Below are 23594 nucleotides of genomic sequence, written 5' to 3'. Positions count from 1 at the left end.
AGTTGAGTTTTTTGTCATCCAGTGTCTTCAGTAGAAAGAGAGAGACACGAAGAAACGATAAAACCGATAAATGAAAACGAGGTCGATAATTTTCATTTATCATGCGATTAATTGATTTATTGTTTATTGCGACAGGCCTAGTCTGAACTGATTTATGAGCAGTTTGAAAGGCTGTCCCTCAGATTTCCCTTTCAGTTTGAGTTGAGCTTTAACATTATGGAGCTCAACCATAACTCTCAGCAGTTCTCTAACAATATTTTACACCTTCAAAAAGAATACCATATTTTTCGGACTATAAGGCACACTAAAAACCCTTTAATTTGCTCAAAAATCAACAGCGAGCCTTATAATCAAGTGCGCCTTATGTATTAATTCTGGTTGTGCTTACTGACCTCGAACCGATTTTATGTGTTACAACCGAACAGTGTTGCGTTACTGTGAATGAGTTGAATAAAGTTTGACTTATCTGACTGTTTTATTTCACTTGATGCACCTTATGTATGAAAACTGACCCGTTCATCGATATTGCGCCTTATAATCTGGTGCGCCTTAGTCCGAAAAATACGGCACACAAAAAGTGAACTGCATCTTGAGATAATTTAGGAGCTGTCTCCGTGAACATTGTTAATTTTACTACAGGAACTTGTTTCTTTCTAAAAGTCAGGATTTGCCCTAAATATTCAGTATCAGTCAAGCTATTATAACCTATGCTAAACCGTGTGTCCTGGGGGGGACTAATGAGATTCTACCAGCTGTGATTGTCTCCAACAATAATCCTGAGAAATGCATGGAAAATAGGAAACTGCCATTTTGCATTTGTGAATTCAGAAAAGATAACCTCAAAGTCAATGCAACCCTAAAGCTAAGACATACAATAAACTGTGCAGAAATGCTGAGCCATGTCCAATTCCTTTAAAATTTGCCTCAAAAACGAATAAAGAAATGACGAGTGGCTCAAGACCTTTAAACCGTTACTGTGATACAGGAAAATAAAACATTAGTCTCTACAATCTCAGCAAAGGCAAAGTTCAAGGCGCATCAGCAGTCTGGAGTACAAAAAATATATAAATTTGAATTGTCAACGTTTGAGTCTTTAACTATTTAATACACATCTATGAACAACAAAGAGCTCAAGGCACCTGTGTGAAAGCAGTAGAGGTGGTTCAGGAGGTAAAACCATTAAAGAAAATAGAAATTAAATACTGAATTTAACACAAACATCATCTGCTTCTGCAATGTAGACATTGATGTGGGCTAAAATATACGCAATTCTACAATAACGTCCTAAACATTTACTGATCATATTTTATCTGCTGTGTTTTTTATTATTTTCAAGTTAAACTTCCTAAACCCAATAATTGTTTTTTTTTTTATGTTTTTGCTTTTAGATAGAAAAAAAATAATTGACTTCAGGGATATAACGTTTTAAAAATATTATTCCGTCTCTCAGTACAGAATAACATCTGAAAATAGGCTTTCATCTGCCATAACATTATGACCGCTGACGGGAGAAACAGGAGCAACACTGTTCATTCTCTTTAACGTAATATTCAGCAATGAAATCCTGCATTCACATGAATGGTAAAGTGACAGTTCAGATCTTTTGAAGTGGGTTATATAGAAAGATTTAATATCTTACCTGTTATAGATAGCTCTTTGAACACCCTCAGTTTGGAGAAAACAAAAGATCATTTCTGACCAGACCGGATAGTTCTAGCAGGACCAAAACCAAATTTCATAGAGATTCATGCAAACACATTTTAGAAACCTTCACTGCCATCAACTTCACATTATTACATGTATTCTGTGGTCATTTTCAAGCCCACATGGCAACAGCAGAAACTAGCCGTAGCGCTTTAGGTGTAGCCTGAAGCACTTAGAATATGAAAATATTTCTGCTGGAGCAACTAATAAGGAACAGACAGTGATGTAAAAGGTTTATAAAACAGTTTTTGCATGAACTGCTATAAAATATTTGAGAATGGCATCGATTTAATACGGCAGTAACACATTTCTTTTGTGACATTGCTCATACTAGCTGTTAGCTCGTTAATCTGGTCAAAGCCAAACTATTTCTCCAAACAGAGCTTATCAAAAGAGCTATCTACAACTTATCAATTTATTCCAAACACTTCTACAGACCCCCACTTAAATCTGCCCCTTTACTTTGACACTTTCCAAAAACCTAAAGATGCTTATAGTCCAATCACCGTTTATGGCAACAGTGCTACTCAGCACTCCACAGCAGTGAACTCCTCTACAACGGCACAAAAATGGTTTGAAGAACACCAGAGACCACAGTGTTCACCCAACCTTAAAAATCCTCACGTGACAGGATCTGACAGCACCGTGAGAACTAAGACCAATTCAAACAGACCCCAAACCCAAAGTATTTGGGCGTAGAGGTTCTGTTTAGACCGTACCAGACCCAAACACTGCCCTAAGTGTTGATTCTCTAAGAGCTTTGTCAGTGGCAAAATTGGAAAAGAACGAAAATGCCTCAACATGGTCATAATTCTATGACTGATGGGTTTATATCTTACTACCTATAGCTCATTAAACCACACAAAGTACATTTTATAAAAACGTGTTCATCTTCAGTAAGGCGTCTTGAATCAGTGGCAAATAAATGTCACACATTGTTCTCTGCATGTAACAGAAAGGGCCAAGCTGCAGCGGTGTAGCAGGTGGTGTCTGTCTGTCTGTTAGGACAGACCTGAAGTCAGTCAGAGCATGCCTCTGTATGCTGCTAGTTTCAGTCAAATAAACTTAACCAAACATGTTGAGGGCTAACTGGCAGCTTCAGATGTCCTCTTCATGTTCGTTTGGGAAGACCAAGATCACACTTCTTCAAACAAGGCCATCTGAGACATGTACGCAGAGTTTCGCTGAAAAACAAGACAAGCAGTCGGTCAAAAAAAGCTAAAGAGGTGAAAAACCATAAAACGAAAAATACATTTATTTAGTGTTTAAGTGACAAACCATATATATATACAGTAGTCCCTCGTTTATCACGGGGGATCCATACCCTGAAGCCCCACGATAAGTTAAAAAAATGTGACGTAGGAATCGTAGTACAAGTAGTAAGTAGATGTTTATTTTAGTATACAGACCCTTTCCAAAAATTAGAACATCATGGAAAAGTTGTTTAACTTCCATAATTCCATTCAAAAAGTGTAAACTATAATAGATGATAGATTCAGGACTCGTAATTTAAACGATTTCAAGTATTTATTTGTTTATTTTTACATAATTTGGGCTTCCAGCTCATGAAACCCACGAAAACTGGAATATATATATATATATATATATATGTGTGTGTGTGTGTGTGTGTATGTGTGTATAAAGGTGTTTTAATCCCTTCCCACACTTTTGCAATATTCTAAACGATGTTTCTAAACTCTAAATGCTCTAAAAGAACACAGCATGTCATGATTTCAGCTCCCTACCTCATCTGCTCTTTGCCACCTGCAAGTGGCTCTTGGCCACGCCCACTTCTCTGCTCTGAAAGAGAACAGCTGATCAGCTGCAGCAGGAAGTTTATCCTGCAGCTCTGGGCTGCACAAATGTGCAGCAGGTGCTAAATAATTTAAAATAATTTATTTTAAATAAAACTTTCATGCCGATTGTGCGGCTCATCCATCAATCAGCCAATTGTGTGTCATGTCTAATCTTATTTTGAAAAATCTTGATAGAGCGAGTCCACGATAAACGAACCACGAAGTAGCGAGAGACTACTGTGTATACAGTATATTGTTGAGTCAAGGGGGGATTTCTGTTCAGTTATCATGAAGACGCCTCAACAGATTTTGGCTTTCTAAATCGTTTTTAGCATCTAACCTGCTGCAGCCAGCAGCCAGAACAACACCAGTTTAAAGAATCAGGGAGAAATTCTCAAGAAACAACAACTGTTTCAGTGCAGGCCCATCTAGGAACACATTTTAACAATCTAAAGCAGCTCAGAGCTCATCATCATCTCAGTGGTTCATGTTTTTATCTTTGTAGATTCACGCTGCATCACTTTTGTATCAGATGATTCTCTACGTGGCTGTCTACGATTACTGAAGGCGGTTTGTGTTGAAACATAACCTGAAGTCGTTCGCCTACGTGTTAACTGTTCAGTCATAGCATTTTTCAGGGTTTGAGTTTCTTTGAATGGCGGAAATGTCTTTTTAAACCAACCCTATTCTGGGAAGCTATTAGCTTAGCTTCTCCATGAGGATTTCATGATGATTCTCTAAACTCTGGTCAAAACTAATTAAAATAAATCTGAACTCTCTCTTTAGGGAATCAGGCAGGCTGTTGCTTCTGCATGCGAGATATTTGGTGTATAAATATTAGCCACAGAAAAACACCCTGTGTGACATTATGAGGAAGCATTGCACTGTCTTTCAGTTTTTAATGGTGAAGAGCTTCATCAGTCTTATCACTGCGGAGATACTGGCACGTCTGTTTTTAATATTTTTAGTTTTAAAGCATAAAGTGAGTCCGTGTCAAATCCTGTTTATTGCTGGAAACGAACGTGCTCTGGGAGAACACGGGTGTCTGTTCTGTTGCCGGGGGATTAAAAAGTTGTGATCACGGTCACGATCGTCTGATACGATGTGTGCAGACGCATCTGCTCACAGAGCTGATTACTGACAGTAAACAAGGATTTCACATCTGGATATTCACCTTTATTGCAGTGTTTGTCACTGCTGGGCCATCCACACAAAGACACAAGAAAATAAAACGATTTTGTAGGTGACTTTTGTACGCAATCTTCCTCGTTACAAATAAAATACTCTAGTCCTGCACAGCTTTCTGATGGCTGCAGCGTAACGACTACATAATACATCAAATTAAATTATAGTTGAAGAAGAAATAAGTGGAACAGCACGATGTTAAAACAAGAAACACATTTGATTTTATTAGTTTAAAGAAAGGCATCGATGTGTTTAGCATTTGGACAGATCCTCAATGACTCATTATTTTAGCGATAATAAAAAGAATACGCACGTTGCTGTGAGGTAAGTAGACAGGCTGTTCTTGGACGTATCCCCTGGCCTCACCGTGGAGGCCGTACAAGCTGGCCTGCTGCTGCTGCTCCTCCAGTTTCAGGGACTCGATCTCAGACTTCAGCTCCTTCAGCTGATCCTGCAGGTGTTTGCTCTTCTCCATATACTCCAGCCTGGGTACACGCACGACAACATCAAACACAAGCCATGTCTAAAACGATCCTGCTGGGGTTTTAATCAGCAGCTCACCTCTCTCTCTCGATCTCTATAGACAGCCTCTTCATGTCCGAGTCCTTGAAGTCGAGGCGTGAAGAGGCTGACTCATAGCTCAAGTCGGCCGGTTCAGGAGGAGCAGGGGGGGTAGAGTAGGCTGCAATGAGCTGGAGGACAGGTAAACACATCATGATGCTTTAAAGACGTGAAGCGCGTCACACTAGCACGTTTAACACACTGAATCAACTGACTGAAGCTGTTCTGAATGAACAACGCCGATACACCACATTTTTTATTCTGTCACTCGTATATGAAAGTCTAAAGTGAGTGATACTAAAACTTTTCTCTTAAGATTTTACCCTAAAATAAGTTTAGTGGCGTCAACATTCATTTTCTTTCATTTTTAAGACACCAGTTTGCGCCAGAGATGATTCATTTTTGTGCACACTTCGACAAAGTCAGGTCCTCAGGATGGTTTCTTTGTGTTGACATGTTTCATCTTTCATCCAAAAGACTTCTTCAGTACGAGGAGCCACAACAGTCTCAGCTTAACAAATGCACTTTGGCCATGAATGCCTCAAACGAGTCGGCGGGGGAGAGGGTGGACTCCAGAAACCATCTGAGCGCCATCAAACTGGTTGACCCACTATGGGAAGGTTCTATTTATAAGCCGAGTTTGTTGCAGCTCCTCGGACTGATGAAGTCCTTTGGATGAAAGATGAAACGTTTCAACAAAAAGAAACAGTCCAAAAGACCTGACTGAACTTTGTTGGATTTTTCTACCTGGATTATTGAGCATGAATCTGGATATTTTGTGCACACAGTTGCTAAAACATTTCCCCTTTACTAAAAACACATTATCTATCGCTTTCCAAAAATTAAAACCTGATAAGAGATACTACTTGATTATTGATAAGTATGAATATTTTCTCCTGGGTCTCATAAATGGAGAGACAATCTTCACGAGAATCATCTGAATTTAGAAACAAAATGAGTCAACTTGGATGATTCAGACTGTCTTCAGTTTCTCAGCTCATAAATAATCTTTAAAGCATCCCCACTAACCTCAGTTCTTAAAATAAGTGCAATCTGAGAGCATTTATGCCTCAAAGAAACAAATAACCTTTAAACAAACAACTGCATTTGTCTGAATAAACAAAAAGATTGATAAAAAGAACAAAGCAGCCCTATAATGATCACATACAGGGTATGTTGTCTTGGTGATCTCCAGCAGCTTCTGTTTAGCTCTTCGTTCGGCATCTTTAGCTTCGGTCAGGTCCTGCTTCAGGTGATCAGCTTCCTTCAGCCTGGAAATAAATTAGGTCTGATCAGTTTTCTTGTATAAGTAAATTTAGGGCAAATCTAATTGTTTTAAATGTTAAATGGCAGAAAATATTACCACTGACAAAAATACTTGCAGTGTTTTGATTAACAGCTTGATGCACGTCGTGTAAAATGACAAAAACATAAAAGCTGAGACAGCTAGCATTATAAGGACTGAAGAGTAAAACTAATCTTTATCGTTACTAGTTCATGTCAAACCTCCACTTCAATTTAATATCAAACCTTTGGGCACTCAGAATCATCAGGTTCTAAAAAAGAACGAATGTTTCCAAAATGGTTTGTGGTTAAATAAGAGATGGTTCCAAAGAGTTAATATATAAATAACACAAATAGAAGTGCACATTTTATAAACTGTATCCAATCAATTCAGTTTGCTGCAGCTAGACCCACTGAATCCACTTTTAGACAAGTCCAGGATAAGTGAAGTAGAAGAACCACAATCTAAAACCTAAATACTTTGAAACGTTTTTGATTTGAAGTCTCAACTGACAAAAAAACTTAAAAGATAAAACAAAAATCACTATTGTTTTTGAATAGATCGTAGCACTAACATGTGCCTAACCTGTTTTTATCAGTCTACGTTACATCTAGACAGCAGTCAGTACTTTACGAATACATAATATTTAGGCAGACATGGATTTAAGCAAAACTTCTCACTTTAAATCCAATTAAAGTTCTGAAACAAGTACACGTTAACCTGGTTTAGACTAGATGACTTCCTTCCATTTAAATTCTAGTTTATGAAACCCAGCAGCAGGTTTGAGAGCTAAGTAGTAGGCATGAATATATTTAGACCAGGGTTATTCAACTGGTGGCCCAGGGGCCAAATCAGGCCCACGAGTGAGCTCCGTTCGGCCCACCAATGGGTTCATTAAAAAACAAAAAACAGATTTTAAACCATAAAACAAACTTATTAATTAATGACAGTAACTGCTGGATGTCCGGCCCCTGAGCTCTTGGCTTTCAGTAACTGGCCCCCTGAGCAATTTAGTTGAATACCCATGTTCTAGTTCACAACGAATCACAAAATACTGACTGTGAGCAAGTGCAAGAGCTTCTAGCTTCATATCCTCCAGGAGAAATTTGAGATAAGTTGGCCTGTCCAAGGCCAGCAGGGAGGCCAAATTCAGATAAAACAACAGTTTGAGCCGCCACTCTGTTTCGTCTGACTTCATGTTCTGCTGGTACGCTCAATGGTGAATCCAAACAAGACAGATTTATGGACATTCCGCCTGGTCCGTGCTTGATTAGCTTTCTCCAAGATTGAAACCTTCATGCTGGCGAGTTCCAGGAGCCGCAAGGGGTCTACGATTCCCAGAAATTGCGTCCAGTTTGCGGTTGAGCTCAGTAAGCATGAGTCTGAGAGCTCGAGGCACAGATTAATCCTTCACATAAGGCCGGCAGCTTTACCATAGCTGAAACTGCTGCTGACGTCTTCCCAATTTGTCGATATTCAAGGTATCCACCGATTCCAAAAAGCACCCTGTTATCATAAATCCAATAATGTACACATCTTCTACGTCCTCACCACAGATAGGCACACCATCTTCCACTCACTCCAGGAATCAATGGCATACGCAACTGCGTGGGTCCGTTCAGGGCATGAGGGCTCTCCAGCACCCTGTCGTCTGGTGGAAAGTTTTATCAATTGCGTTGAGGGACCAGTTGACCAAATCCATAATAATTTTCGATTCAGAAGATGTGTAAAGAGAGGCTCTGAGGTTGACAGGACAAGAGAGTAAAAAAAGCAGGAGGGAGGAAGGGTAAGAGCAACTGTCTTCATCGAAGGCGAAAGAGAGAATATACCTTAGATCTATCCAAAACATTAAACTGTAACTGATTTAATTAAATAATAACCACTATAATTTATCAGACTACTCTACAGGCTTCAAATGAGCTCAACATGAGCTGTCTCATAAACTAAATATGAAAAGAGGGGACGAGACAGAAGAAAGTGAGGTTATTACATTAGTGATGCCCATTTAACACATCAGAATCTCGAGCTGCTGTCTGTTACTGTCAGTACAGCCTGAAGAAGAATCCATATTTCAAAAGATTGTTCTGCTACACTGGTTTTAATGCTCGGAGCGTTTCGGTTCATCGTGAGACTATAAACGCAGGAAGTGACACACGTTTCACTGAATTTTGCCATTTAACCTTGACATTTTTTAGGGAAAATATCACCACAGTACTATGATTAACAGCCTTTCATTCATCATTTTGAAGCCAAATAATGCTGAAGCTTAATCACTTGTGCATAAATGAGTGAAAACACAAAATAAATAGGACATAATGAAAAGTTGTGAAGGAGGCAGTAATTAATTTTAGTGAACGTTGGAGTAAAGCAGCGCTTGTTAGGATCATTTCAGACCTCCTCTCTGACTGCTCCACCAGTTTTACTGCCAGCTGCTCCGCCTCCCTCATCTTCTGCTCCATCAGCCTTTTCTCCTCCTTGGTCTTCATGGCTGTGACCTCTAACCTCTGTCTTTCCTGCTCAGCATCTGCAGCCTTGTGAGCCAAAAGCTTGGCTTCCTCTTCAGCTATCTGGGCCTTCTCTGCCAGCAGGTCTGCCGTCTCCTCAGATCGCAGCTGCATTAACACATTTACTCATTAAAAACGTTAGAGCAAATTGTGAATAAAGAGCAAATTGGGTTTTTTTTTCTTAAGACAAGTTCGCTCACCATTTCAGTCATTAAAGCTCCAACATCATCTAACCATCTTAGAAATCCAACATTAAAGTTTGATGAGTAATGAAGAGCTCACCAGCGCCTCGTTGGCAAGCCGAGCCTCGTCCTGCAGTTGGAAAAGTCTTCGCTCCATCTCTTCTTTTGCTCGTTCTGCTTCCTCCCTCATCTGCTTCTCCCGGGCCAGGATCTGACGTTCCATCTAGAGGGAATCCAAGAATAAAATAACGCACAATTTGGACAATCTAACAAGATCAAAAGAACTTTGGTTGCACGTTGTGCACATATAATTTTAGACTAAATACACTCATTATTTCCGACCTTCTTGCGGGCCTTCTCCTCTTTAGCCTGAGCCTTCATCTGCTGCACTTCAATCGAGTCCACCTTTCTCCTCCTCATGAACAAATCGTGGTTCCCGATGCAGAGCTGCAAAATCTGACACACAGGACGTGACATCATTTGCTTCCAACATGTTTTAAATAACTTATTTTATAATAATTTGACTTTCAAAGAGGCAAACCAACCAGCTTGTTGACACGCAACTGAGACGAGTAAAACTTAAAAACATCTTTCTTCTTGTCCAGAGGTTTGATTGTAAACTGTAAGCAAATGAAAACAAACGTTTAGTGCGATCTTTCACTGCCCCGTTAAATTTTACCAGTTGTGACAAAATGGTAAATGTTTTATCCATAAAATACTTAAGAGTAAATTGAGTTTGTTCTTTAACTACGTAAACAGTGATCCCTGCACTGAGAAACAAATGTTTGAACATAATAAAAATATACATAATTTTTATGTCTATCAATTTATTTGCTAAACAAAACAACTGCAGACCACAGCTGGAAAACAGTCAGACCACAACTGGATGCCGCACAGATCCCAGTGTAAATGTCAAAACAAGTGCAGAAATAAAAGGTTTTGTTTTTACCGCCTTTTCTACGGTTTTGCTCTGGAGCGCTAGAAAAATATCTTGCTAAACATTTCCAACATTTGGGGGAGTGGTGGCAAGCCTGTGATCAGGAGGTTGCAGGTTTGAATCCCCATACCAGAACAAAACAAATTTGGGTAGGGAAGGTAAAGCACCTACGTCTGCTAACCTTCATTAGCCCTGCTGTGGGCCCTTGAGCAAGGCCCTTAACCCTCAGCTGCACCCCAAGCACATTTAGATGGCAGCCCCTCTGCTCACGTGTTATGAGAAAAATGCAGAGAATTTAATTTTTCATTGGGGATTAATAATAATCATAATAATTTTTAAAAATATCTCCTTCCGGACTTATCGCTGCTACAGTAACAGCAGGTTTTCTATAGGTGTGGGCTTAGCTTAGCGTTAATGCGTCACCAAATTTTCAACTAAGAAGCTTTAAAAATATAAATAACACAGATGTTTTTCATAAGCAATGGCTTAAAAATGGTTCAACCCCGCCCTCCCCCAATCAAAAAACTTTAAAAAGTTTCTGGAAATCCTGATTAAAAACGTTCAAGCCTTTGTGCCTGATTTAGAATTTTAAAGCTCATAATTTATAGCATTTTAGAAGATTTTTTATAAATGCTACATTTTCTTTACTCAATAATTTTAGTGGAAATTAAGCTTTTTTTTCCCTATCAGTAAGAAATGTCAGATGTGTTCCAGGACTATTAATCCAATTCTGTATTTATAACGACGGCTGGTCTGAGCTAAAGGAAGCCTTAAATAAAGCCGACTTTACCTCCTTCTCACTGTAGGAGATGTTACGGATCCCGCTCCAGGGGAAAGACTTGTTGGGGTTGAGTTTATTGTTGGGATTGTAGATATGAAGACCCTGAGCATCAACGCCAAGCAACAGCTCTGTGTCCCTTTTATTTTGCTGATGACGTAAACGAAACAACAGCAAAGTTAAACGTTGTGTTTTCAATGTCAACATGCAAATTTTAACTTTACGTCAGCGACTGACACTCACAGTAATGGCAAAGTAGCTGACGCCGTACATTTCAAGGTCCTGAGCAATCTTTAAGTATTCCATCTCAGCTTCGTCCCTGGATGGATAACATAAGAACAAGCAAGAGGGACATAACATTTAACTATAAACCCACACCTTGAGTTAGGAGGTCAAGTTCTGGTGGTGATCCTACCTGGCGATGCCTCTGTGTTCAGCATACCAAGCTGTGATCTTCTCCTCCCACATGTCAGCTGTCATTTGGTACTGCATCAGAACCTGGAACGACCACAGGGAGGACGTTATACACCGAGCCCGCAGACAGAAGCAGGAAAATACTGACTCATGGGGCAGAGAATCAATAAATGAATCGGTTTCTTTAGAAATATGGACACAGATTGTATATTTACCCTTTTTGGCAACAGCTCGTCTTGTGCAAGGAAGCCCGGCTTATGAAAGTTTGGGTCATAGTCCCCATACTGGGATAAAAATTGAGCAGGTTGGTTGATTGACAAAAGGAGAACAAATTGCTTATTGAGAAAAAAGATACACTGACATATAAAATCTTGTAGTGGAGTGCAATAAACATATTTTAACATGAAATCTCGATACAGACGCAACAAGAATCTGATCCTGGATGAACTTCTCACCTTTGCCTGGACGGCATACGACGCCAAGAGAACTGAGGCTTCAGGAGAGCAGAATATCTCTTCATCTAAAATCTGCTTTTTCACCTAAAAAAAAAAAAAGGTTTAATAACACCTTGAGCTATTCTCCTCAAACATTCTTGAAGTATTAGCCTAAAGAAACCAGTTCATTGTCATTTTAAAAGAGATGTTACCTGTAAGAAAAAGAGGTGTTGAGTAATTTCTTGCACCAGTTCCTCTTCTACTTTTTCAGGGAAGAACTTAGCCAGAAAATGAAATGTTATGGGCGAGTCCTTGGGTACCTCCTGGTCCAGAACCTTGTTGAACACATAAACAAGAGAAGAACGTGATTTTATTTTATTTTTTTATCTTGACTCTTACAACAATTACGATGCATCACACTCAGTGCAGCTGGAAACAAGAAACAACCTATTTTACCAACTTAAAATTTAAAAATGTTCAGAAGTGCTTCACTCCAGCATTCAGATTTCCCTCTTGCTGGATTTGTGCACATTTAAATGCTTTGATCTCACATTCAGCTCCTTGCTCACCCGCTTCTCTAGCTTCAGCCAGGCGTAAGTGTCCTTCACTGTGTACCTGAGTCCAAAAAACCAGGTCTCCCTCAGACCAACAGTCCGACACACCAGGTCAAACAGGTCTTTACCTTTCCATTTAACCTGGAGGACGTATGAAAACAAATGAGACAAAACAGTTAAAAGATGAACAATCCTGCAGCCCCTAAAAAGGACAGTTTTTATGTCAGTGGCACTGCTGCCCTCTGCTGGCCATGTTTGTTTCATCACATCAAAAAGATGTTTATTGTGTCTGAGACTTTAGAAATATATATTTTAAATGACAAAAACAGAAAAAGTGCTAGCTTACATTTAACACTAAGCTATTTTCTAAAAATAAAAGTCACAACGATAAATTGTGATTTGAAAAAATATTAAAGACATCAATCGTTAACCTTAACTTTTCTCTCTGAATACAAGAGTGCATTTCCATAAGTTTGCCAATTTATTTTAAAAGCGATTACAACTAAGTGATCAAACAAACAAACAAAAACATCATGTCACTACAAGCCAAATAAAGTTTGCTTGACTGAACATCCATCACTTCTTGTTTTACCCTCATGTCTTAACTACCCGTAGTATGAAATGTAGCATTTCAGTGATTTATTTTAACAACTGAATACTTAATTTAGAAAATGGCAGTTCTTTGTTCAATATGTTGTAATGTAATATTATTTCAGATTTGTTTTTGTGAATAACTTTGTCTATTTCTACATTTGAAACGCTCCCACCATCATCTGTCCCTGTTGATATTATGCTTTTTCTTGTCGTTTTACACTTGTTGCACGTTTAAAGTATCTGATCAGTTTTGCATGCTTGTTTTCCCTAAAAACAACGAGTCACACAGCATGCACAGCCGTTCTCCTTTGTATTATCACATACATATAAACATTCATATCAGTAAAACGTTTCTTTCCCCTGAACATGAATCCTAAATGTCATTTAACACAATGGCACATGCACATACTCTTGCAGTGTTTGTAGTTCTGGTATGAGTTCAAACTAATACCGTTTCTCTGTTTAACCCTCCCAACATAATAAAACACAGTTTTGATGAGTGAAGCTACTACACAAACTGAACCTGCTGTCTTAATTGATCATGAAATTAGATGAGTCAGGACCTGAGCAGAAATTTAAATATCTTTCTGTTTGCGAGGGGGGTGCAAACCTGACTTATATATATATATATTTAAATCCAGATACATTATTATTACTTGAGTAAAGATGGTAAATTCTGCATATATATATATATGATTGCTATTAACAGTCAAATGCATACATAGAATATAAATTGATGTACTCCACAAAGAGATAAACTTATATTTAAAGACAGGGAATGAAAGGTATACCTCACAGCTGAACTCCATTTCAGCATCCATGGTGATAACTTTAACTTTAAATGTTTTTGGTTGTTTCTTCTTTAATCCTAGGATGGACATTTTGATTGTGTTTCTACAAAAACAAACAAAAAAAGCACATGTTTACATACCTACATCACACAAGTAAACAGTCAGTAATAGCATACAGAACTGCACCTACTGAGCAACAAACTGATTTTTAGATGATTTTAAACATGAATCAATAAACATGTTACTTCTTTCCAAAGGTCAGAAAAGCACTGAAAGATATGAAAGAGGCCCATTACCAGGGAGTAAAGTTAAGACTTCTGCCGTCCACCAAGGCTCAGAGGAGGCTGGGCTTTTGTGTGGCCGATGCTAAGCTAACTTTTCTCTTTAAAACAGCGTTTTCAGTCCCGCTACGACACAAAAACAGACCAAAACAAGATGGACAAAAAGCAGAACTTTTGGGAGACCCACATATTGTAATGCACCAAACAATATAGATTTAGACGTAGTGATAAATTACGTTTGTAACAACTTTTCGAAGCTATCGGCTGCTATAAATTTAGCTTGTTAGCTTACTGTTAAAAAAAAATCACAAGGACTTTCCAGAAGATTTTTGTTTTGACTCTCAGGCTCTCTACAGGTGGGAACATGAATAACAGCTAAGGAATAGAGCAACTGCGCATGCGCAAAACATACTAACGCATGTCTACTTCAAAGGTTGTCGGAAATTACAGAGATACCTCGCATAATCGTGTCAGCGAATGCAAAGTCGAACTATTTTTATTAATAACTAAGAAAATAATATTTTGACGACTTTCACTGTAAAATAAAATGACATAATGACTTTAAACCGGTTCGTGGGTTGCTTTATTTTATTATTATTATTATTATTATTATTATTGTTACCATACCATACCACTTTATTTATAAAGCACTTAAAACAGCTACAAAGCCAACCAAAGTGCTGTACAGACAAAACAACAGGTAACACACAAAGCAAAATACAAAATGAGGTAAATCAGAATATAGACAAAAAACGATGCAGATAATGACGACAAACCAGTGTGGAGCATACAGGATCAAAACACAGATCATCTTGTGTTGAAAGCTATTGAATAGTAGTGAGTTTTTAAACTCATTGTTGACAAACTCAACGTATTGTTGTTGTTGTTGTTGTTGTTTATTACGGGGTTTTCAGAGGCTCGGGAGGACATAGCAGCTCTGGAGAAAGATTATGAGTAACCATCCATCCATCCATCCATTTTCTTTACCCGCTTATTCCATTTTGGGTCACGGGGGTCGCTGGTGCCCATGTCCAGCAATCACTGTGCGAGGGGCGGGGTACACCCTGGACAGATCACAAGTCCATCACAGGGCCACATAGAGACAAACGAGACAAACAACCATTTACTCTCTCACTCACACCTAGGGACAATTTAGAGTTACCAATCAGCCTAACATGCATGTTTTTGGTCTGTGGGAGGAAACCGGAGCACCCGGAGAAAACCCACGCATGCACGGAGAGAACATGCAAACTCCACCCAGAAGGGCCCCTGGACCGGGGTTTGAACCAAGAACCTGCTCGCTGAGAGGCAGCAGCTCTACCAGTTGCGCCACCGTGCTGCCAGCAAGTAACCAATGAGGGTGAATAATATTAATATTAATATTGTTTAATTTTAATATCATTTATTCTATTTACTTTTTAATTTATGTGCTTTTTATGATTGTCTATTGTTGTTTGTAGCTCATCTGTGTTCTTTGTTTAAAACAGGTCCTTCTTGTAAATGAATTCTCGTGGCTCAGTGATACTAACCTGTATAAATAAAGGTTGAATGAATGCTTTCTTAATTGGGGTGGGGGGCGCAGTGTGTATGGCATCTTTTACTGATCTAACAAAGTTAAGTCAGGTCCTCTGAATGGATTAAAAAATAATTATTATAAAAGGAAAATTAAAAACTTGTTGAAACATTATCCAAAATACTTTGTCTGCAACAAATTCAGTCTTATAAATAGCACCTTCTCATCATGGATCAACCAGTTTGCTGTTGACATCCAGAATTAGCTGTTAACATGAACCATTAGTCAAGCCAAGTCAAGTCATATTTATTTATAGAGCACAATTTAAAACAGATAGACTGTTATCAAAGTGCTTAACACTAAGGGTAACACTAAGAAATAAAAAGCAGTAAGAATATACCTTAAAAAAATTAAAACAACAGCATTAAAATGAAGACATGGAACAAGATATATTAAATCAACTCACACAGTATGAAACAGCTCATTAGCCCAACAATTGGTCGCTAATGCTCTGATGGCCACTTACAGGGGCTGAGTGATACTAGTAATAACAGCATTGTAAGAGGGGGACGGTTGAGCATGGAGGCCTTCACCCCTGTTTAATGATGGACGGGTTCTTTTCACAAAGATGGTTTCATTCACCTCTCTCAAACCAACATTCCTCTCTGTCCAGGATGTGAACATCTTCATCCCTGAACGAGTGACCACTGGCCTGGAGATGAGTGTAGACCGCAGAGCCTGATGATGTTGCTCTTCTGTGCTGGGCCATCCTTTTGGCCAGTGGCTGTTTAGTTTTCCCGATGTAAGACTGATCACAGCCCTCCACTGAACAGCATACACGTTATTACTCTGTGCTACTGGACTGGATCTTTGGGATGGACCAGTCTTTGCCGTAATGTATTTTGGGGTTTAAAAGCCACTGGGACATCATGTTTAGAAAATAAACTCAGTTTCTCTGAAACTCCCACAACATACAGAATGACCACTGGTTTGGTCTGGGTTGCTCCTTTTTTATCTGATGGCTGACTGAGTCTTGTTTGGGTTTTTTTCTCTGCTTTCAGGAAGTCCCATTCAGGATATCCATTGCTCCAGGGCCTGTCTTGTGTGGGATTTCTCCTTTTGCCTGGCTCCTGAATTCGTGGGAACTCTGTCTGCTCTGTGGTACAGAGTCCTGATGACTCCTATGAGAGAGAGAGAGTCAAACTGCAAATACTGGTCTGTGTGGGTGGGTTTGCGGTACACCTCAGTTTGCAATTGTCCTCTATCAGAGACTGAGACCTCACAGTCCAAGAAAGCGAAATGGCCATTTTTTACATCTTCTCTTGTGAACTTCTCGTGTCATATCACGTTTCAGATTTGGGCCCATGGGATAGGACATTATTAATTACAGAGAAAACTAACACAGGTAGCCTCAATTTGAAAACTGCGGAGAAGACGAGACCATAGAACATGATTTTTTTTTTTTCATATTGCCAGAAATACATATATGAAATAATTCAAATGTTAACAGTTCCACTATAGTGAAAGTAGGTTTAATCTGACTGAATTATTGCTGAAGAGTTCAAAATCTGACAGTACTCAGGGTTTTATATCTACAGTACAACAGAGATGTTTTTTTTCTCTACTTTTCATTTTAATTATATTTTTTAATTACCATTTTATTTTCACTTGTTTATTGTTGTCCTCTATTGTCATCACTCTTTGTTAAAATTCTTGTCTCTCTTGTAAATGAGTCCCCGAGGCTCAATGGGATTAACCTGCATAAATAAATGTTGAACGTTTGAATGTTGTTGTTGTTTTTAGTGTAGCCTCCTTACCAGGTGATGGCGGTAATGCACAGAAATCTTTTCTTTTTACCAACCGCCAAAGAAAACCCACGAAGAAGAACAGTAGCGGTCGCATTATGTGACGTCTGTATTTCCAAACTTGAATCAGTTCATACAAACAAATTAGCTGTACGACTTTTACTGTTAAACAAGATTACATAAAGACTGTAAACCCGTTCACACATCACGGGTTATTTATTTTTTTTGGACTAGGTAAATAAAAACGTGACCCTAGTGCATCTTTATTTAGATTAACCTGTCTAAATAAAGGTTGAATGAATCCGTACCTGAGAGTTTAAACTGAGGGAATAGCTAACTCGTGTTTCTGGTTTTTGGTTGGATCATTTAAGCTGTAACTTCGGAAAAATATAAAACTAAAAAATACTTTTGGACAACTGTTTGGAATTACGCGACTTTTCTTCTCTTCCTTAGCATTCAAGGTAAGTACTTAGAGATCCAAACTGTACAAATTAAAACACAAGCTACGTTTAGCTTCGCAGTACTGTAATATAAATTTAACATTAAATATTGGTTCACCAGAACTAACTGGGTTTTAGATTTTACTGTAGCTTGGCTATGACCTATACGTATGATTAGTCATCATTTGCATTCACCTTATTTTCGATTTTTATATATATTTATATTTTTTGCATGAACAGGTTTTCTTATGATGTCAGCAAATACAAACACATTTGAAAGTATGAAAGCAGTCATTTTATCAGCTCATGAATGCACCACCTCAAGAGAAAAGATCAAGTTCTACAACACCTGGGCAGAGACCTATGATCAGGTGAGGAAAAATATTAAACAGGATCAGAGCAAAGTGCTGCCTGTTGTGTTTCACATGAATACATGAGTGGGTGGATGGTGGTTCAGTGGGTTGACAAGGAAAAAGTATGTTTAGACAAAGTTTGCAAAGTTACATCAGTGTTAAAACACAGAAACCAGCACTCTTGTAGTTATTTAAAATGAGCAAATGAGCAAGATCATCTTAAAAATAAAGCTTTTTATTTCTTCTAAAGGTGTCACTGTTGTTTCCTTGTATAAAATGCAGGTATGAAGTACCTTAGATAAATGTGTGAGGAATAATCTCACGGTAATTTATTTCTTATAATCCAAACAGGATGTGGCTGTTCTGGATTACCGTGCACCGAGTCTGGCAGCTGACAGCATTGCATCACATTTCAATGGCGTGCGAGAAGCAGCCGTTGTGTTGGATGTGGCGTGTGGGACTGGACTGGTGGCCAAACAGGTTACTAATCAGACTGTGACCATTTACAAAGCAAAATAAAATCCAGTCACAATAACACCATTTAAAAAAAAAGGCCTTTTGTGTGACTGTCTATAATGTGAGCCTACTGCATTAATTTGGTTTCTGCAAGTAGCGTTGTTTAATTTTTGGCACATTCACTGTCAATGTGATTGACAAGCAAGCATATCTTTGTTGCACAGCTGAGCAAACATGGATTTAGACATTTTGTGGGTGTTGATGGATGTGAGGCCATGCTGGACAAGGCTAGAGAGAGTGGGTTGTACCAGGACCTGAAGCAGTCCCTGCTGGGGGAGGATCCTCTACCTGAACAGTTCGGTAATTAAATCTTCAAAGATCTTCCAGGTCATCAGTCACTGTGATTCTTTAGTTGATCCTCATGAAACATGTTTTTTTCTGTTCAGTGTTTTGTCACTTTTACTGAGCAATAACTGCATTTACTGACCTTATAATTAACTTAATTAAAAAAACATTGAACATTGAATTCTCCAGTCATTTGTAGGTAAACCCTTTCGTGTAATTCTAAAACATTTTTTTCTTCTCACCTGCAGCAGGTTCATTTGATGTGGTTGTCATTGTTGGGGCTTTGAGTGATAGTCATATACCTGTTCAAGTGGCCAGAGACCTGCTCAATGCCACCAAACCAGGTCAGAATTTATGTAATTTTAATTTTATTTTGCTTAATCTTTACTGGTAATGAGCTCCAACCATACTGTACTTTGCTGCACTTTTGCATCTTTCCACTAGGTGGCTGCATCTGCATGACAACCAGAAGTAACAAGGACAACACTGAGTACAAAGCTAATCTTGAGATGGAGCTGAAGAAGATGGAGGAAGAGGGGCTCTGTACTTGTTTAGAGGTCACAGACGTGGAGGACTGGGAGAGAGCGGTGTCGGAGCACGAGCATGGCTACATATCTGGAGTTGTGTACCTCTATAAGAAACTGTAACACTGAATACAACAGTCTACAAGTTATTGCGCAATGTTCAAGCGTTTCCTTTTGCTAATTAGCTATAAACTTAAAACAGTTACTAGTTGTTTGTTTTGTGAGTCTTATGCAGGTATTTTAATTGTAAATATTTTAAATTGTTCTTGTTAAAATGTACAGTTCTGGTGTCGTAGAGAGTCATACACTTGGGTGCAATGAACTTCCTTAGAAAACTGTCAGGTGTTACTTAACAAAAAGCTTAATCTCACTCAGAATGAATGGAGGAAACCACAAGCACAAATTATCCTAGAGGCTTGAACAAGTTAGAACTCTGTCTAGTTTGAGTGAACCAGTCTTATTTTTTTATGTCTTATTGCTCTTTTTGTGGAAAACCTGGCTGTTCCAAAATATTGCTTGTTCGTTAATTTAAAAGGAAATCTGAATGCTCTCTCGTTTTCTTCCAGATTTGATGGCAGGGACTAGCAACATATAAACTCACATGTGAGGGCACAGAAACTGCTGCAACACGGTTGAAAACTCGTATAAAGATCAAGTGACTGCACACTCTCGTAAGAACATTCAAATTCAAGTCGAGTTTATTGTCATTCGCATCACATGTGGTACATGAGGTGGAACGAAATTGTGTACTCGGGGTCCCAGTTACACCCAAATATAGCAAAAATATAAAGTGTAAAAAGAAACGGTATATAAGGAACTGAGATATGCGCTAAACGGTTTGCTGAAAGATCTAAGATATACACTAAACACTAATAATGTTAAACTATACGGTGTATCAATAGCAGCACGAGCATGAGTGTGTGAGCAGATGGGTATGAATGATATAGCAGCATGAGATCAGCAGCATGGATAATCAGCAGCACATATCACCAGTTAAGGTGGCACCAGTGATTTTTTTTCCTGTTTTTTCTTGTTAGAGATTCATGAGTCTAACAGCTTCAGGGTAGAAGCTGTTCCTCAGTCTAGTGGTTCTACACTTAATGCGCCCCAGCCTTCTGCTTTAGGGGAGCGAGGCAAAAAGTGTGTGCTGGGTGAGTGGGGTCCTTCATGATGCAGGTGCCCTCTTCCTGCATCTGGAGATGTAGATGTCTGTGATGGGGAGGCTGACTCCACTACAGACTTCTGTGCAGCCTTCACCACTCTCTGCAGAGCTTTTCTTTCTGCAGCTTCACACCCTGAAAGCGTGGCAAATGCTATATTTCCTCTTTCAACTTAAAGATTTACCTGAATAGAAATAAGCACTGTATTTTGCACTGTATGAAATAAGTCCTTTATAAAAGCTGAGGTGTAGTATACTATAAATACATTGAGACGATACACCATAAGTTTGGTGCCAATATGCAGAGAGCACTTATTAAAAACGCTTGGTTCAAGATTCTTGACACACTCTGTGCCTTGAGCTGTGGCAATAACTCTGAGTACTTGGAAAATAACCCACACAGACATGGTAAGGTGCATGACAGCTTCCAAACTGAAGTAAAAAGAAAAAAAAAAAAACTAATGTGAGAGGCAGCCATGATGGATTTTGAGATCACGGCTGCTGAAGTATCAATTGACCAGAAAATCTAAATTTGTGTCGTTTATTATTATTTTTTTTTACTTTAATCGTTCAAAATGCAATACAATTGTTGTGCAAACAGGCAGCAGAAGAATAGACACAGATAACATTTTGACCCTTTCATTTGTCAGGTCTGATGAACTGGATCTTACTTCAGTCCTGAGTTCAGCAGAGCGATTACACCCAAGACAAACAACCACACATGCTCGTTTCACTCAGAATGACCAGTTATTCTAACAAATGTTTTGTTGTTTGGACTGCGGGAGAAAAACAGAATGTCCAGTGAAAACCAACTCGTGAAAACGACACACTACCATTGTTCACACAAAATAATTATTGACCTCATTTCCTTAAAGGAATTGTTAAAATTGAACAGTTTTCATTTGATATTATTTCTATCTTAACATGTGATTCTTGACCTGCCATTGTGTATCCGTTCCTTTCAAACCCAGCCGGTCGAAGCAGATGGCCACTTGTCCTGAGCCTGGTTCTGCTAAAGGTTTCTTCCTCATGAGGGAGTTTTTCCTTTCCACTGTCGCCTTCGTGCTTCTCAGATAAATAGTGTTAAATTATTATTTTTATATATATGAATGTTTCTATTCAGTGCCCAGAAATGACTTCTGTTGTGACTTGGCGCTATATAAATAAACTGAATTGAAAATTTAATTGTGAATAACAGTAAAAATGAATAATCGCTGCACGGTTGTCCAAAACAAAAAGTCCTCTAGAACAGGATTAAAAGATGTGAGTGAGTTTTAATAACTATTTTTTAATTAAGCTCTCGTTTTAGCTTCATTTTTTATTTCATTTTGAGTATGAATAACTTGATATATGTTTAAATTGTTTATTTGCTGGGGCAGAAGTCAATGTAAGAGATGTTGGTGTTTTCTCAGCATATTGTCATAAAAAATGAATAAAATGATAAATTCATCCTGCAGCCAAATGTTATTACAATCAACAGAACCTTAGTTTACATCAACTTGACAACTTTATCAAACACGCTGGGCACATTTGTTAGCAAAACTTCAAGTGACAGATCATGAGTTTCACTTTTTAAACTGAGTTTGTTGTACAGTTATAAAACTACAACATGGTTTTGACCACTTTTGATGATGCAGCATTTATTTAATATCTTTTATTCCTGTTAAATTTTAAACTGAGATTTTATTATTTTTTTAGCTTCATTTGTCTGTTTTGTACCTTTTGTCTTCAGAATATAATTTTTGTTTTTGGCTTTTTCTTTTTTAATTATTATTGTAAGTGTTACTGTATTGGTTTGTGTTTATTTCCAATATGCAAAACTATCATGAAGGTATGTGCAAATTTTGGATGACAGCCGTATCCTATGTACATTACACTAAAACATCTGCATGCAAGAAGTAGATATAAAAAACAAAACAAATATGTTCCATGGACCTGATTCACTGAAACTAAATGTTGAAACCTCTGCAAACACAAGACTTCCTCCATAACACACAAAGCTTTGCTGTGATCCAACTCTCTGTCGAACCAGTTTGTCTTGTGACTTGTTCGAGTCGGGCAGACGGTGGCTCCAGGGGGGCTTCTGAAAAACTATGTTGTCATGCATGTTTGTTAAAAAAAAAAGTGTTTTAAAAAATCCTCAGCTTGTCATATGTCATTTATTGAATATCAAGTGTACAAAGAATGTGAGTGACGTATTTAAATAAAATCAAAGTTCAATAAAAGTGATGATTTCACAAAGGCTAAATCTACAGAAACCTCTTCTAAGGATCAATGAAAACAACTTAAGATAAGAGATATGATAAAACTTTATTGATCCCGCAGGAAATTGTTGTGCCAGAGTAACTTAATGCAACATGTGGATTTTTTATGGTCTTCTATGTGTTTCATCTATAAATGTTTTTAAAAAGTGAAAATGTACAGTACAAATATGCATCTTCCTTCATGAGTCATAAATTATTCAAGTTTTTGTGAGTCCAGCAAAAGCCAAACCCCCAAAAATGGTAAAGTTCAACATTTGTCAATATTCAGTGCATTCATACACAAAGAAACAGCTCATCACATTTTACACTGACATGTTTGTTGAAGTTTGCTATTTTTAATAAATGAAAACAAATATCTGCTTGCTATATTTGTTGTTGCTGCCTTTTTAGTCAGTTTCAAGTGCATTTAACAAATAAATACAGCTTGTCTTCCTTCATATTGAATACTTAAAAAAGAAAGAAGAACAGACTGAAGTCTTATCTTAAAAGAATCCTAAAAACTATTAACTGAACAGCAAACTGAATTGTGTACACAAACCTAGTACATTCAAGTATTCCTTCTGTTGTGGCTCATATCACAGGTATGTTTTTTGTGGATTTGAAGATGCATCTTCCTTTTCATTGCTGGCAGCTGATAAAGTCTCTTCTATCTCTGATCGCTTCAGCTGAGACTTTGTTGACAGTGCCTCGCTCTGTGCGGACAATCCCGACTCCGGTCTTTTCAGCTGAGACTTT

At 38.2% G+C, this 23594-nt stretch overlaps 3 protein-coding genes across 3 annotated transcripts in view; 1 reads left to right on the top strand and 2 right to left on the bottom strand.

The window, feature by feature from the left end:
- Positions 1–2602: 2602 nt before the first annotated feature.
- On the bottom strand, positions 2603–14151 carry nf2b (neurofibromin 2b (merlin)). The gene is made up of 17 exons (XM_037687354.1): positions 14016–14151; positions 13720–13822; positions 12350–12475; positions 11993–12115; positions 11802–11885; positions 11562–11630; positions 11348–11430; positions 11176–11251; positions 10945–11082; positions 9763–9837; positions 9560–9673; positions 9318–9440; positions 8926–9143; positions 6415–6517; positions 5247–5377; positions 4999–5170; positions 2603–2888 (listed from the first exon to the last, which is right to left on the bottom strand). The coding sequence occupies exons 2-17, from the start codon at positions 13807–13809 to the stop codon at positions 2841–2843; spliced, it is 1773 nt and encodes a 590-aa protein (XP_037543282.1). The 5' UTR covers positions 13810–13822; positions 14016–14151; the 3' UTR covers positions 2603–2840.
- A 3851-nt stretch (positions 14152–18002) lies between these two features.
- On the top strand, positions 18003–19559 carry mettl27 (methyltransferase like 27). The gene is made up of 5 exons (XM_037687353.1): positions 18003–18129; positions 18463–18591; positions 18792–18927; positions 19161–19256; positions 19357–19559. Exons 1-5 carry the CDS (start codon positions 18007–18009, stop codon positions 19557–19559), a joined length of 687 nt encoding a protein of 228 aa, XP_037543281.1. The 5' UTR covers positions 18003–18006.
- Positions 19560–23323: 3764 nt separating this feature from the next.
- The window catches only part of LOC119419984 (claudin-4-like), a 1146-nt gene continuing 875 nt past the window's right edge, over positions 23324–23594 (bottom strand). The window contains exon 2 of the mRNA XM_037687352.1: positions 23324–23576. Within this exon, the coding sequence (XP_037543280.1) occupies positions 23435–23576 (142 nt within the window). The 3' untranslated portion in view covers positions 23324–23434. The remainder of the gene's footprint in view (positions 23577–23594) is intronic.

This window comes from Nematolebias whitei, chromosome 14, assembly GCF_014905685.2.
Source record: "Nematolebias whitei isolate Nwh7 chromosome 14, NemWhi1, whole genome shotgun sequence".
Classification (NCBI taxonomy): Eukaryota; Metazoa; Chordata; class Actinopteri; order Cyprinodontiformes; family Rivulidae; genus Nematolebias; species Nematolebias whitei.
Note: the sequence above shows the minus strand (reverse complement) of the source record. Positions and strands in the feature narration are given on the sequence as shown.

Excerpts from the sequence above, each read along its gene's own strand:
- nf2b (XM_037687354.1), bottom strand. The coding sequence starts at position 13,809 with ATGTCCATCCTAGGATTAAAGAAGAAACAACCAAAAACATTTAAAGTT. Across the intron at positions 11,252-11,347 it reads GAACACAGAGGCATCGCCAG|GGACGAAGCTGAGATGGAAT; the intron begins GTAGGATCACCA and ends TTATCCATCCAG. Across the intron at positions 9,144-9,317 it reads GGCTTGCCAACGAGGCGCTG|CTGCGATCTGAGGAGACGGC; the intron begins GTGAGCTCTTCA and ends GTGTTAATGCAG.
- mettl27 (XM_037687353.1), top strand. The coding sequence starts at position 18,007 with ATGATGTCAGCAAATACAAACACATTTGAAAGTATGAAAGCAGTCATT. Across the intron at positions 18,130-18,462 it reads GGGCAGAGACCTATGATCAG|GATGTGGCTGTTCTGGATTA; the intron begins GTGAGGAAAAAT and ends TAATCCAAACAG. Across the intron at positions 18,928-19,160 it reads TCCTCTACCTGAACAGTTCG|CAGGTTCATTTGATGTGGTT; the intron begins GTAATTAAATCT and ends TCTCACCTGCAG.